This window comes from Centruroides sculpturatus, unplaced genomic scaffold (genome assembly GCF_000671375.1).
Source record: "Centruroides sculpturatus isolate CEXI.00-Female unplaced genomic scaffold, Cexi_2.0 scaffold821, whole genome shotgun sequence".
NCBI lineage: Eukaryota > Metazoa > Arthropoda > Arachnida > Scorpiones > Buthidae > Centruroides > Centruroides sculpturatus.
Window position 1 is genome coordinate 164,197 of NW_019384950.1, and position 14,716 is coordinate 178,912.

At 32.4% G+C, this 14,716-nt stretch overlaps 1 protein-coding gene across 1 annotated transcript; it reads left to right on the plus strand.

Annotated features, from left to right (window-relative positions):
• Positions 1-5,191: 5,191 nt before the first annotated feature.
• Positions 5,192-9,508, plus strand: LOC111632275 (RNA helicase Mov10l1-like). The gene is made up of 12 exons (XM_023376668.1): positions 5,192-5,279; positions 6,324-6,382; positions 6,461-6,891; positions 6,974-7,051; positions 7,123-7,278; positions 7,396-7,461; positions 7,576-7,737; positions 7,824-7,997; positions 8,063-8,203; positions 8,541-8,648; positions 8,725-8,859; positions 8,931-9,508. The coding sequence occupies exons 2-12, from the start codon at positions 6,325-6,327 to the stop codon at positions 9,033-9,035; spliced, it is 1,614 nt and encodes a 537-aa protein (XP_023232436.1). The 5' UTR covers positions 5,192-5,279; position 6,324; the 3' UTR covers positions 9,036-9,508.
• The last annotated feature ends 5,208 nt before the right edge of the window (positions 9,509-14,716 follow it).

Sequence of the window (14,716 nt, forward strand, 5' to 3'; positions counted from 1 at the left end):
GGGTAGGTTAGTACAGTGTTTCTGAAAGTTTTTTGTGCTAAGCCTTTGTAAAATTCTTATTCCCCCTAACATATAGAGCGGTTATACGGTTAACTTAAACTCTGGACGAGTCCATTTTAGAATTTCTCACGTTGGGAAACACTGGGTTAATATATTTTTCGTTCATAATCGATTAGCCGAACAACCTCAGTCCCGAATTGTTTCGGATAATCGATGCTCTACCGTAAATTTAACCTAATAACTAATTAACATTAAAGATGATAATTAATAATAATACGTGTCAACACCACTTACAAGAAATCCTGGAAGTCATAAACATTTTATAATATGAGAAATTCATATGTTTTATTATGTAGCCGACAGATGAGGGACTTATGCCCGAAACCCGCATCTGCCTATAGGATATTCCGAATAAAGATGATGTAGAAATGCCCAGTGTCTGTCTTTCACCTAGTCGTGACGATAAAAACTGATAACAATTAAATTTAAAAATAATAAAACAATACAGTAATTAAAGGTCTAAAAGTCGTTTTGAAATTTACGTTATTTTTGTGCGGTGACGATGGATCGTTTCGCTTTTAATACAGACATATTGTAATTACAGTAATATTTATCTGGTAAATTTGAAGGTTTTTCGTGTAGCTTTATGCAACATGGAACTAAGATATTAAGTCTACATATAAGAATTTATAATTAAAATATAAAATTCTCTTATATAAGATGATGAAACCACTAAAGAAGAATAACGTCGCTTTTTCTCTGAATTTGGTTTCGAAACCAGATATATTACGTAGTATTTGCAAAACACACAGAATTATTCGACGCCTATCCATATAAAAAACGCAATATCAATTATCAACAAACACCGTAGGACTACTTATCGACTGTGCACCGTTCGGTCCGCCGTTGTTTAAACTGGTTTTCGTCGTGGAGTACGATGGCGGAAGCGTAGAAAGCGTCACTTGTTCACGTGATTGCCTGGGAATGTGCCACGTGACGTCTCCGACGTGTTTCCCCAGAACTTTTCCGACAGTTTGATAAATATTGCATTTGTTACGTTTTCGGTAATACCGTAACATTCTACGCCGATTTTAAGAACAAAATTGAGAGAAAAGCGATGTTATACTTCTTCCGTAGTAGTACGTAAAAAATTATTTAAAATAAAATTAAAATTGATATATTAAAAACATGTTGACTTTCCTTCATTGTCATCTTTCAACGTGCGTTTCATCAAAATGACTTCACTGCAAAGCACTCCACTTTGAAGGGAAAGTAGCATTTCACTAAAGGGAGACAACTGTTGTGTTTAGAAATTTACTTTGCTCGTGTGTTATGAGTTGCCATATGCCGTCGATTTTTATTTCGTTATTTAAATCTATTCTGCTGTATAAAGGAACTTTTGTACTCACGAAGTGTACCCGTAATATTCTTTTTAAATAATTTTCATACTGTTAGCTGACACTTCAAATCCGGTTCAGGGACAGTGCACTGCCATTGCAGAATTTGTGTAATTGTATTTAATTGCACATAAATGTTCTGTTGTTCTAGTTTTTCCTACACAACATTTTGTTATACAGCTGCATTTGAATTTATATATTAAACTATCCTTTAACATTATTCAATAAAGTAACATTTTATAATGAATAAAATTTTTTTTACCATTTGCCTGAAAAGTTTCTGTATTATAATAATAGCAAATTTATGTAAAATTTCTATAACTCTCTCGAATTTATGATTGTACATTTAGATTTCAGTTGCCTATTAAAAGTTAATATTTACATGTTATGCTTACACTCTGCCATGTCTCCCATTACATAATAGTCTTGTAATATTTTTTTATAAGTTTTCTTATGTAAACATGTTATATGTATCAAGTTTATAAAAACAAATTGTATAAGTATACGGGAATCGCATTAGAAGAGTTTAGAAGAGCCGTGGGTTGGCCACTGTGGTCATATATAGTAGTTTTCTGGTTGCAGATTAATACAGGATAAATTATATAGTAAATGGTTTAATTTTAAATGTTGATAATTTAGTGACTTAAGAAAAAATTTCTGCAATGAACAGTTTTAATCAATTGAAAATTTTAGTTTGCAAAATTGATGATAATTTATTGTAGTTTGCGTAGGGAAAGAGTAGAGTTGAGTCAGACTGAAATGGAAGGATCTGCATAGACGTGTGAAAGTCGACACATGGATCTGCTTTGGCTGATTTGTTTTTTACATTTGTAAAATGTTTTTAAACTAGCTTTATTGTGAATAATTTTATTGTTTTATTTTTTTATACACTTTATTGCTGTGATCCAAGTGTCATCTTTCTCGTGTCTGACAATCTGTCATGGATTCTTCCGGCTTGGGTTGACTCATGTCTATTCTTTCTCTGTGCAGAGTATGTAATTTAATATAATTTTAAGAAAGTCAAAGTTTTTGGCAAATAGAGAATTTATAGTAAATTAACACCAGAAGTAGTGGAATGCTATTTTTGGGCAAAAAGGGCAGTTGCCTGGAATCCCCATCAACAGGTAGACCTAAGCCAATCTTTTATAAACTCATTATTGTAGTAAGAATATTGAAATTATATCTCGGACCGTAGATTGTCGGTGTCGTGCAAGCACGGGATGCACTGGTGCAGAGCAGAACTTAGCCTGCCAGTGGTCGTGTTATAAAAGAAACAAAGATATTGGGGAATTTTTCCAAAGAACAATGTTTGAAAGACAACACTGTATGTGGGGCCCCTAATTGAAATTTACCTTTCGCTCCACCAAGATATAACGTGCCACTGACCAAACACTGAGTAATTCCTTTTAATTTTTTATATATTATATATTGGTGTATACCTTACATCTTTATGACCTTTAAAAATATTGAAAATAATAATTGATTAGAAACAACATCAATTAATAACACCTAAATAACAGTAGTCATTTATCTGTGATTTAATAGAAATGTAGTGTCAGGTAATCATTCATAACACATCCTATAAATAAGGTGGAACAACTTATTATTACAGATTGCTGTTGCAATAACATGATGTTAATTAAAATTATTATCAAATGATTATGACGAATTAATGCAGTAAGCATTTCTTGTGTTGAAATGACTCTAGAAGCCAACTAAAACATATCAAGTCTTTTTTTTTTAATGAATTCTTAATTAGTGATAGGTCTATTAATTGTAAACTGATAGAATATCCACGATCTGGCATAATGCAGTTGAATATTTTAAGTATTAATAGAAAAAAACTGCTTTTATTGTTGGGTTTGAAACATTTGTGGTTGCAATTTTAACAGAAGAGTTTTGTGACTATTTAAAACATATTTTGGAAATATTGATGAAGAAAGGAAATAGTATCAATTTATCAATGACCATCTTTGAAAGGTATATCATAATTTCATAATTATGCAGGAAAACTAGTGTTAAAGGTGGTATGTTTTTGTTAATTGACAGAAGGATTGCTAAACAGAATATAGTTATAAATGTAAATGAAAATATTTTAGCATAAGGAAGAATACTCAGTGTATAATCATGCGCTTTTTTATAGTTCCAGAAAATATTAGGTTTAATAACATGTGTTATCAATGCTTTCAGCTATTTCACACTAGCTTTTTTTAGATAGCAACAAGAAACAAAAATTAGAATGGAAACATTTTTTACAACAATTTGAGAACAACATACAAATTTCCAAATGAATACAAAATTTAAGTATTCAAAATGATTCCAGAAACACATAACTGAAATCGTATTAATTGAAGTCTACAGTAGCATAATTGGTATAGAATATTGTGAATGACAAGGTCAGTTCAGAGCATTCCATGCAGATGCATTGCTAATTATGCTACCTGGACCTCTGTTCACTCTTCATTTTAGATTAATTAATTCTAAACTTAGTAATGAAATTATGATTAATAAACTCAATATAAGATTGCAACTTAATCACATAACTTTAGTCTGTATTATGTATAGTAAATGAATTTGTACAAACAATCGGATTACTTAATTATCATAAAGTACAGATTGATTTTGCTCAACCACTGACCACACACCATCCAAAGAGTTTGGATGTTGAAAGTGTCTGTCTGCTACATTGGACCTTGGATCCCACACATTTGAGATATTTAGAGACTGTTGAAATTTACAAGGCTGTTAGGAACCTTTTAAGAGAGACTGATAGGAGTGTATGTTATGAACTTGCCTAGAACTTCCATTTTATGTATTTGTTTTTGTACTGTTTCCTTACAGACATTTTAAGTTTAAAGTTATCATTTTTAAATGTTTACATTTAAATTGGTAATGCTGTAGCAATGTGCATGATTGAAATTGTTTCAAATCTTTAAATTACATTTGTGTTTGATTGCTTAATATTGTTCTGTTTGTTATTCATTAATGCTATATGTAATGGTGATTGTTCAAAACAGATGATAATGTTTGTATCAGTTGATATTTTTTTTATTCCTTTTTCTAGTTTCAGGCATATTTGTTTGTATTTTCTTTTCATATAAACAGTTTATGAAGAACTGAACTTTTTACTAGCTTGATTTTTGAGTTTTTCATAAATGCATTTCAAATATGTCTACATATATTTAACAGAAATTTATAATACTAGAATTCTCTGATTTTGATGTTAGTATTCATGCATCATTGCTATTTGGAATTTAGATGTATAATGAATTTGGATACTTGTATCTAGTTGTATTAGTAAATTCTATGTATATATTATTTAGTAGTTATAATGTTGATTAGAAATTTGTGTTTCAGTTTTTAATTACAAGTAGAAACACAACTGAGAAAACTATATTGTCTTTTGATTGACAGCTGATAATAAGCTGTAAAAGCATCAATCTATCATTCTGACAGATCCGAGTTTGAATTTGTTTCAGAATCTCAAATTTTCATGAATAGTTTACTTACAAGTGGTGTGTCATATTTTTGGGTATCCAATTACAATGAAACTTGGTGAGTGTGTAGTGCTTAATACAAGAAACTTCTTGTCCAAATGATAAGATCCACTTTTTATGCACTTTTGAAAATTGAGTGTTTAGTTTATAAAGCTTTGGACTAAGCTATTTTTTGAAAGAAGTGATAGTTTAAATGATCAAGATGCTATGCACTGGAGCAATGGGATGTGGGTTTGAGATTTCACAATGTTACTGTTTCTTTTATGNAGTAATATGAGATTTGTCTATTTCAGATTGATAAAAACAAGATATTTGTCAAATTCAACAGCATTTTTCATAGTAAATATAACGGAGAAAGTTATGATGTAGAATTTCATTATAACAGGTAAGATTTTTAGATTATTATTATTATTATTATGTGTTAATGTACTAATGGTAGTTGGTTAAGCAGAAATGCCGTTAGTTGTGTGTTTTAAGTAATACGCATGTGTGGTAGAATCTGAGATTTGCATAATTTGATCCAGACACATTGACTCTGTCCATTACTAGACATTTTCCTTAGTACAGGTCTGATCAGACCTATACTGGGCATGAAAATGAGGCTTATTAGTGCCTTTACGCAGAAAGACTGACTGGAGAGTCAGAAATTCTTTGATGTCTCGTCAGGACTAACACCATTGAGTCTCGTTGACCCAGAAGCTGTGACGGCGAGGTTTGTTTTATAAGTAGGTCACACGAGCTGCCGCGTGTGCAGGTTATCGAATTCGGAATGGAGACTGTGAGACAACGGGTTGGAAGTGAATCATTCAGATTCTAATTAAACCAACAAATAACTTTATTTGAAAAAAAGGATATGATACACATTATATCGGAACAACTATACAGATATGATCTCGAGAGAGAGAGTTTACATTTGAGTGCTTGGGGTGATAAATACCTTGAAGAGGAGTTGGAGATTGGATGCTTGCTGGTCGAAAAGGAGAAAGTTCCAGATGATAGTTGTTAGTCTTAGTTCAGAGGTCAACGGTTGATAGTATGATTGCAGAGCGAGAAGGATGACTTACCCATAGAGATACTTAAAATGATATATCCAATGAATGTATTTAAATGTATCTGAAATTTAAGGCACAGGGAAAACGAGTGGCCAGTTGCGGAACTAGCAAAGACTACGATAGTTGGTAGCTAGTTGTTATATTGAAACAATGAAATTGGGACAGCAGATCACAAGATCGTGTGAAAGCGTCTTTATTCACGCTGAGAACTTAAAAGAAGATATGCTCCCAGGTGTGAAAGTTGACAAATAGTTGACAAAGTTGATGTTACAATGTTAAATTGTTTATGTTGAAGTTGGGATTCCCAGAATAAAATAATAGGAATTAAAAAATAGTGTGTTAATATTAGTTGTATAATGAATTATTCTTTATTTCAGAATGATCATGAGAAGATATCATCACGCTATTGAAGAGGCATTAAACCTTCCTGAAAATGGTGAGTGATATATTACATTGGGGAAGGGAATTGGGAAGATCTATCTTATTATAATCGTTATTGATATTTCTTTTTTAGTTCTCTTTCCAAGTAAAATAGTCTGTAAAACACCTCAAGTTCATCTTTTAGAAACTGAGGCATCAACACCTGCAACTTCTTGTACACAGAAAGGAGAATTGGAAAAGAAGGAATATAAAAATATAAATTCCATTCATCGTAACGGTAACATCACATTCTGCTGTCCCGTGGTAAAGATGGAAGTCCAGTTGCCAAATAACAGAAAGTCGGTGACAATTAAGTGGCATAACAAGTCTCTGAACGATCGACAGAAAATTGCAGTGAAAAGAGTGTTGGACGGAACTTGCCGACCCATGCCTTACGTTATATTTGGACCTCCGGGAACGGGTAAAACAAAGACTGTTGTAGAATGTATTGTTCAAATATTCAGCCGTGTGAAGTCTAGTAGAATTTTAGTCTGTACTCCGTCAAATAGTGCTGCAGATGTAATCGTAAGTGAAAGATTAATTTCAAAAAGTAAAATTTATATCCGAAACTTTTATGTAATCTCTTTTCTACACGTTAAAATATTAGGTACAACGTCTGGTGGAAAGTAAGTTATTTGCTGAAGCCGACCTCGTTAGACTCAATGCCTTCCATAATTCCAAAAAGGTTTGTTGTTATATCATTTGAATAAGGATGATGCCGTAGCGTGTCTCTGTAATGATGACGATTACTTTCAGGTTATGCCAGACGACGTTAAGCCATTCTGTAAAGACGTAGACAAAATGTCTTTGATTTCTAGTCATCGTATTATCGTTTGTACTTGTGTAACTGCTGGAAAATTTTATAGTCTAGGTTTGACAGTAGACCATTTCACTCATTTGTTTTTAGATGAGGTAATTAGAGTTTTGAATTTCTTATTTAATAACACTGTTTATTTCAATGAATGTAAGAGTAAGTGTTTTCTGTTTGCATAAAATGAGTTTACTCATTGTTTATTTTCTTATTTGTAGGCCGGACAGGCTACCGAACCAGAATCGATGTTAGCGATTGAATTAGTTGCAACAGGCAACGGACAGGTAACCATTTTTTTTCTACGATACATGAAATCAAATTTGGGATCCCTTAGTGTTTCTTTATCACACATATTGGAAGGCCCACAATGAGAAAGTCATATTTTTGTAATTTTCTAGGTTGTCCTAGCTGGAGATCCTCAACAGCTCGGACCGGTCGTACACTCCTACAACTCTAAAGAAAATGGACTTAAGGTTTCATTTCTAGAAAGGATAATGGCTCTGCCTCTGTATCAGAGAAATCCAGAAAAGTATCGACAAGGAAACTATAATCCATTACTAGTACGATAATTACTTTCATAATCACATCTTGAATTAGAAAAGTACCAAAGGCTCACATTTATAACTTTTTACTTTTGTTTTTATAGATAACTAAACTAGTAGAAAATTATAGATCCCATTCTTGCATTATTTCGTTATCATCGCAAATTTTCTACGACTCCGAACTCGTCTGTTCTGCCCCCAAAAGTTTACGGGACACGTTTTGCAAGTGGGAAGGATTACCAAACAGGTCGTTTCCTATGATATTCTGCGGAGTCAGGGTAAGTCGAAGTTGTCATTAAAAATTATTTTATATTCAGAATTTTAAAAGTTTATGTATGAATAGGGTGAAAATCTTTGGGATAGCGACAGTCCTTCTTGGTTTAATCTGTACGAGGTCCAGCAAATAATTAAATATTTAAAAAGTTTATATGCTTTGGGAATTTCGCCCAACGACATCGGTATCATCACTCCATATCGCAAACAGGTAGGTTGGAGAATAACTTAAAGAGATATAAACCTACGGTAGTATGATAAGAAAAATTACATTTAAATTTCCCATATAAGAATGATTTTTAAATGTTATCTAATGGAAATTTTAACTTGATGATGAGATCAATATGATCTTTTTATGGGGTAGTCATACTTGGATGAAAAGAAATTGTTATAAAAAAACATTGTGTCTGCTGGAGCAAAATAGCAGAACAAAACAGTTTCTATAGTGTTGAAAGCAAGATAAAAATTTTTTATTTATAAATACAAACCTGTTCTAGTTATTGTATGAAGAAATTTGCATAAAATATTTTAATTCTACATTATTTTAGGTGGGGAAAATCAAACATATGATAAACATGAATCGAATTGAAATGTGCCAAGTGGGTTCTGTAGAAGAATTTCAAGGCCAGGAGAGATTGGTTATAATTATTTCTACGGTAATTGTTGTTCTTCGTTTTGTTTAATTTTAATGTCGATAGTCCTTTTCTCACAAATTCATTTTTAACACCACAGGTTCGAAGTTCTAAAGATCAGCTGAACGCCAGACGCAACTTAGGTTTCCTGACCGATCCGAAAAGGTTTAATGTCGCAATTACCAGAGCACAAGCCCTGCTCATCGTGATTGGAGATCCTTATCTCCTGTGTCACGTAAGTAATTTTTTTAGTTAATTTATCGACTTTGCTTCTAAACTGTAACAATTGTTTGTTTGCATTGTTAGGATAAACACTGGAGGAAATTAATCAGTTATTGTTTGAATCAGAAATCGTACTGTGGATCGGCAATCTCCCTGGCAAAAATACAAGATTTGTCTTCAGAAGAATAATGAACTGTAGAACTATAGTGTTTTAATGCTCATTCTAGATGTACAGTTTTATCTGTAAATAATGATTTTAGTCTACCTTTTATATAATGTGCATATGTAAACAAATGAACTGAATGAATGTGTATTTTTAATACATTTATATGGATTTAGCAGTGAAATATAAATTTGTTTTTTACCTTAACGAGGTGATTACAGGCGATATATGATTTGGATGCAATGAGGTGATACAACATTTTCCTTTAGAAGAATAATGAACTATAGGACTATAGTTTTTTATTAATTAATATTGTTGATTTTAGTTGTACAGTTTTATCTGTAAATAATGATTTTAGTTTAACTTTTTTATAATGTGCATATGTAAATTTTGTAAAAATCATGTAGTCAAATGAACTGAATGAGTATGTATTTTTAATACATTTATATGTATTGATCAGTGAAATATAAATTTGTTTTATATCTGTAATGAGGTGATTACTTTTATGCTAAAAAATTAGATTTTACATTAAACATAAAATTAACATTTTACCATAAACAAAGCATATTTATAAAGAATAATAGTGCAAGGCAGTAAGCCATAAAATCAAAATATTATTTCTGTACATGGACTACGAAAGTGTTTGTGTGTTCTGATAAGTAAGTATTATCAGACCTGTAGAGCATGTGGTCTGATAAGGGTGTGTTTGGCTCTATTTTTTACTGTTTCATCCAATCAACAAAACAATACTAAATGCTTGATTTTGGGAATAAAAGGTAGAATAAATGCTATGACAGTTTTTTTTAATTGAAATTTACACTTAATTTTCTTAATAACATTTAGAGGCCCATCTATTGGCAGACAATGTCTTTGGCAAGAAAATTGTTTGCCAATGCTTTCATGTGTTGGTGAAAGTTAATTGACATAATTGGGATCTGAAAACAAGTGCATTTTGTTAGCAGAAGCAGTTTGAGGAGAAATGTCTTGGTGCACGGTATCCTGCAGTGGAGTTTTTGGATCATTTTTCCTTGAAGACAAAAAGTTAGTCAACATGCTGGACTCATTTTGTATTTTTCAAATCAGAAGAAATGCAGCCCAGTGTGTTTTCTAGCAATACAAAACATCACCTGAGATTACACATCAGCAAATCTTAGATAGGATACCCAATTGATGAAAAGTTGAAATGGTTCTATTCTTTGGCCTCATCTCTGGATTTTTTGGTGGTATACTTAAAGGAACAGGATGTATTCAAAATTACTGTTACTGACATTGCAGAATTGAAACCTCAGATGGGAGAGAGAAAATAATGCTTTCATATAAAGTTATGCTTGAAAAACTTGAAAGAAATCAATTGCAGATTGGATATTTTGTGTGCTACAGAAGGTGCCCACAAGAAATTTTACTAAATTTTGTTAGATGCTCATGAGTTTGTGACAAAAGAATTCTTTGAGTTGCTACATTCACTCAAAAATCATTTTCTTAATCTGTTATGATTTGTTTAACTAAAAATGTTAAACTGAGAATAAATTGTAGCCTCTCTGCTATACATGGTGTTTCATTGGTGGCATTCAGTAGTTTTTTTAATGGAAATGATTAGAGATAGGAAAAACTAATGACCAAGTTTATAGAGCAGGCAGGGAGACAATTTTTGGTGACCACAGATGACCCTGAAAATCAGCAGTTTATGAGATTCAAAAGATAATATGGTTTGTTTAAATTAATACAGATGGTATGCAACAAAATAAATACCGGGTACCTTTTATAATTTTCTTAAACCTAATGTGAGATCTGCTGGGGGTACTAATCCGTTAGGAAGTTAGTATCACTTAATTGGCTCTATTCTGTGAGAATAGTTCTCGGTCGTCAACAAGAATGGTTTTCCTATTTAATAGGAAATTGAGTGGCGGAGGGTCTTATAGTTAAGTTAGAATTTAGAACAGAAGTTGGTGATGGTGAATTCACCTTCTTCCTTATGTCAGGGTCCTGACACCTGTTTATCTACTTCTCGTAATGCGGATAAACACGTGAAATTTATGCCGTAGATCTGATTCAGGAAATAATAATACCGAGACATCTCTTAAATTAACAAAGTATGTAGAATTTAATAAACAAATAAACAATATTACTACAGAATAAGTAATAATCAATTAATTCATAACGGTCAATCAAAGAACGACTAATCAATATCAATCGCGACAGGAAGAAAATCTATTCTTAGTCTATACCCGAGTCGAGAGAGAAACGTATTCTCAAACTATACATTTACGAGAGAGAGAGAGCTCACAATTTAGTGTTAAACATACGACCTGTTTACTTGGCAGTGTCATCTTCTTATTCGTGAAGGTACTTCATTGATAACTTAGGATTAACTTGACAGGAGATGACTATAGTGTTGGTCTGCTGGCATATCGGTGTGGAGTCCTTTCACTTTCCGATCTACGGATGAACTCTTAAGGGCGTTGGCCTTAGAGAACACTTCTGTGGAGTCTTGTCACTTTCAGAACTGTCGACGAACTTCAAAGGGAGATGGCCTTAGAGAGCGAATATGTGGAGTCCCAACTCTTTCAGGTCTGCCGATGAACTCCTCAGGGCGTTGGCCTTAAGGAGACAATATGGAAACTTCTTTCTACTATGAGATCTCCTGACGAACTCCTTGAATCCACTGAACTTCGCCGTTATCTTTCCATTTACGACCAATCATCGTGTTCGGATTTTCCCACGTGGATGGATGGGAGGGGGATGAAATGAGGGGTAACCAGTTCCCACTGAAGTGAGATTTTTAGGAGATAATGGGAAACAGAGGATGTTCTAACTTCCATGGAAGGAAGTGACTCTCCTATCTGTTTTCCCATGCTAGAAAACATTATTTCTCTCACCCAAAACGAAAGAATATTTTAGGACAAAACTTTAACATTATTTTTAAATTATTAATTTAGACTCAGGGGCTATTCAGATCTCACACTAATCATGTTAGATATTGATCAATTTTGTATAAAAAAAAATGATTTTCTTTTTTCCTGAATGTTGCTATGCTGGAAACTAAGTTTATCAGTTTATCAAAACTCTTTACAAGACAGAAAAATCAAGCAATGAGTTGCTTAACTTTCCCAGCAACATTTAAAACTGTGTGTGTTGCACCATCTTTTAAAATATTAAAACATCATCTTTTTAACTATTATAAAATTTACAAAACCTTTATTTTGAGGGTAGATCCCTACCCTCAAAATAAAAATTTATATAAAAATAAAAATTAAATATATAAAAAATTGGGCTTTATAAAGAAATTGTAAATGGTAGTGAGTAAAATCGTCATTAAGACCGACTGACCATGCTCGAGATATGATACACAACCCCCTTTTATCTCTCCACCATTAACTAACAAAAATTTAATAGCATCAATTCCCCTAATAAATGAACATCCATGCATAATTTCAGAAATTTTCGACAAAAAGCACAGGAGTTATTACAGGAGCTTCGAATGGTGATCAAAATCATGCCCCCCACAATCTAACATCCATAGATTAAAAAATTAGTTTTTTTTTCTTTCTATGGGTGTTAGTGTGTGGGGGGCATGATTTTGTTCACAGCTTAATAATGCTTGTTCTTTTTTGTTGAAAATTTCTGAAATTATGCAGGGAGGTTTATTAGAGAAATTGATGCTATTAAATTTTGGTGATTGAAGGTCTAGGGCAGGAGTCGGTAACCTTTTTCCTGTAAAGAGCCATTTTAGGAATTATATTTACCAAAATAGTACTTAGAGCCACAAGTCAGCAACTTGAATTACGAAATATGCATTCTTGAAAATTGAGCCTAAAATGCTTTTTTTTTGGTTAAAATGGGTTTCTTTGTGTTTTGCTTACAGGTGCTGTAATAGAATACATTGCAATTAAATTATTTATTATCAATGTTACAAACGTCGTATGATAAAATATCAGTGGCGTGCAGTGACATTTGATGATAGAGAAGCTGTTTGTGTAAAAAGCCGATTTCCAGGGGCAATCAGTTACATGCACATCAGTGATGGTCTGGGGTCCATTTATATCATTTGTTCAATAAGCCAGTAAAAACTGCAGACTTTTCTAAATGTATTTTTAATATCGCAATTCCATTCCGAATCGCTAGCCACAATATAAGGGCTACAATTAAAAAAATAATAAAAACTTACTTGGCGAAATAAAATGTGGTAGATTTACTGGTAACATACCCGATACAAAAGATTCTTCAAATGTATGAATATACTCTTAAAGAAAATTATAATTAAATATAGCTTTGTAAAGAAATGTACATAAAAATAACATAAAATATCCTTTACTTTTTAAACCTTAAAACAATCCACTTAGTCAAATAGCTCCCTACCAGTGGCTAATGGATGAAATCAGAGACAGTTGCAGTGCGTGCATACATGCAGACTGACAAATCCCCAGGGTGCCGATACCAGTCAATGTCAAATACCTCTTTTGTGGTATAACTAGTACAGTATATCTCAAAGGACATGACAGGGTTGTTGTAAATTTCAAATATTTCTCACCATAGCTGTAAAAATCTAAATATCTTAAACTTAAATTAATATTGTCTGACGTTTGTTTTAGGTGTCCACGGCAATTTCCAAAATTTACAACTTTTCAGTCACTCTCATTGAACTGGAAAAATTACTGTCTTTATTACATCTAATATTACGAAGAAATCAGTCTCCAATGTATTCGCTAGAGATTGGTTCCAATAAGCTTTCGTTTAAGTAAAATTCTGGCTTTTTCAGCAGGGTTTTATTTATAAGTTGAAACCAGTTACTTCGTACTTGAATATTTGTAGTGTTGGAAAAGAAGTGGAAAGACAATTTTTTATGATAACGGATACATTGATGATGATGGTGATGATTATGTAGTCTATCATAAATTTAAGGAAAATTCTAGGGCTTTTTTGTGCCTTGTGCATCTCATTCATTACATTTAGTTGTAAATAATGCTGCCAAAGTAACAGTTAATTTTTTTAACATTGTAACGTTTTTTCTGCATCCCTTTATAGATGGGACATACTAAATGGTAATATCACTAGTTTAACATTGAAATCTGTAAGTAATACAAGATGGGAGAGCAGAATAAATATATCAAATATTTTAATGGATTTTTTTTAAAACTCCTGTTAACTATACAGAATTATTATAAAAACATACCAGAAAACTCCTGTCAGTTGGGTTAAGTTATAAATCTACTCATGATTCACATGATGGGGCAAGGGTGGCCAAATATCTAGCAGGCAAACGGCTAAGAGTCCTGGATAGAATCATTGGAAGCATTATGGTGTGTAGCATCCACCAGCTAAATCACAAGGTTGGTGCTCTGTAAAGCGCATGAGCAAATGTGTATAATCTGGCTGCTTTACACCATTCAGATATTTTTGCCGTGGAAGCTATCACCTATTTGACAATATAGTACTTCCATTCCACCAGTGATATTTGAATATACAATAACAATCTTATCGTTTTTTTCAAATGTAGTATATAAATTTGTAATAAGATACATAATGCAGTTATAATAAAAAATTATTTTTAATTAATTCAAAGTACATATGTCAAAATATGAAAGTAATTGCACAATATGTATTTATATTTTAGGGAATACAAAGGAAGCAGCACTTTCACCTCTTCCAAGAACAGCACGCCACTGACTAGAAGTGTGTTTTCCAAGTGGAATTTTCCTTGTTTCTACTA

What these genes read in the sequence shown, in the direction of transcription:
- LOC111632275 (XM_023376668.1), top strand. Translation starts at nt 6,325, where the DNA reads ATGATCATGAGAAGATATCATCACGCTATTGAAGAGGCATTAAACCTT. An exon ending in TTGCAACAGGCAACGGACAG is followed by an intron (nt 7,462 to 7,575) that starts GTAACCATTTTT and finishes GTAATTTTCTAG; the next exon opens with GTTGTCCTAGCTGGAGATCC. An exon ending in TGGTTATAATTATTTCTACG is followed by an intron (nt 8,649 to 8,724) that starts GTAATTGTTGTT and finishes TTAACACCACAG; the next exon opens with GTTCGAAGTTCTAAAGATCA.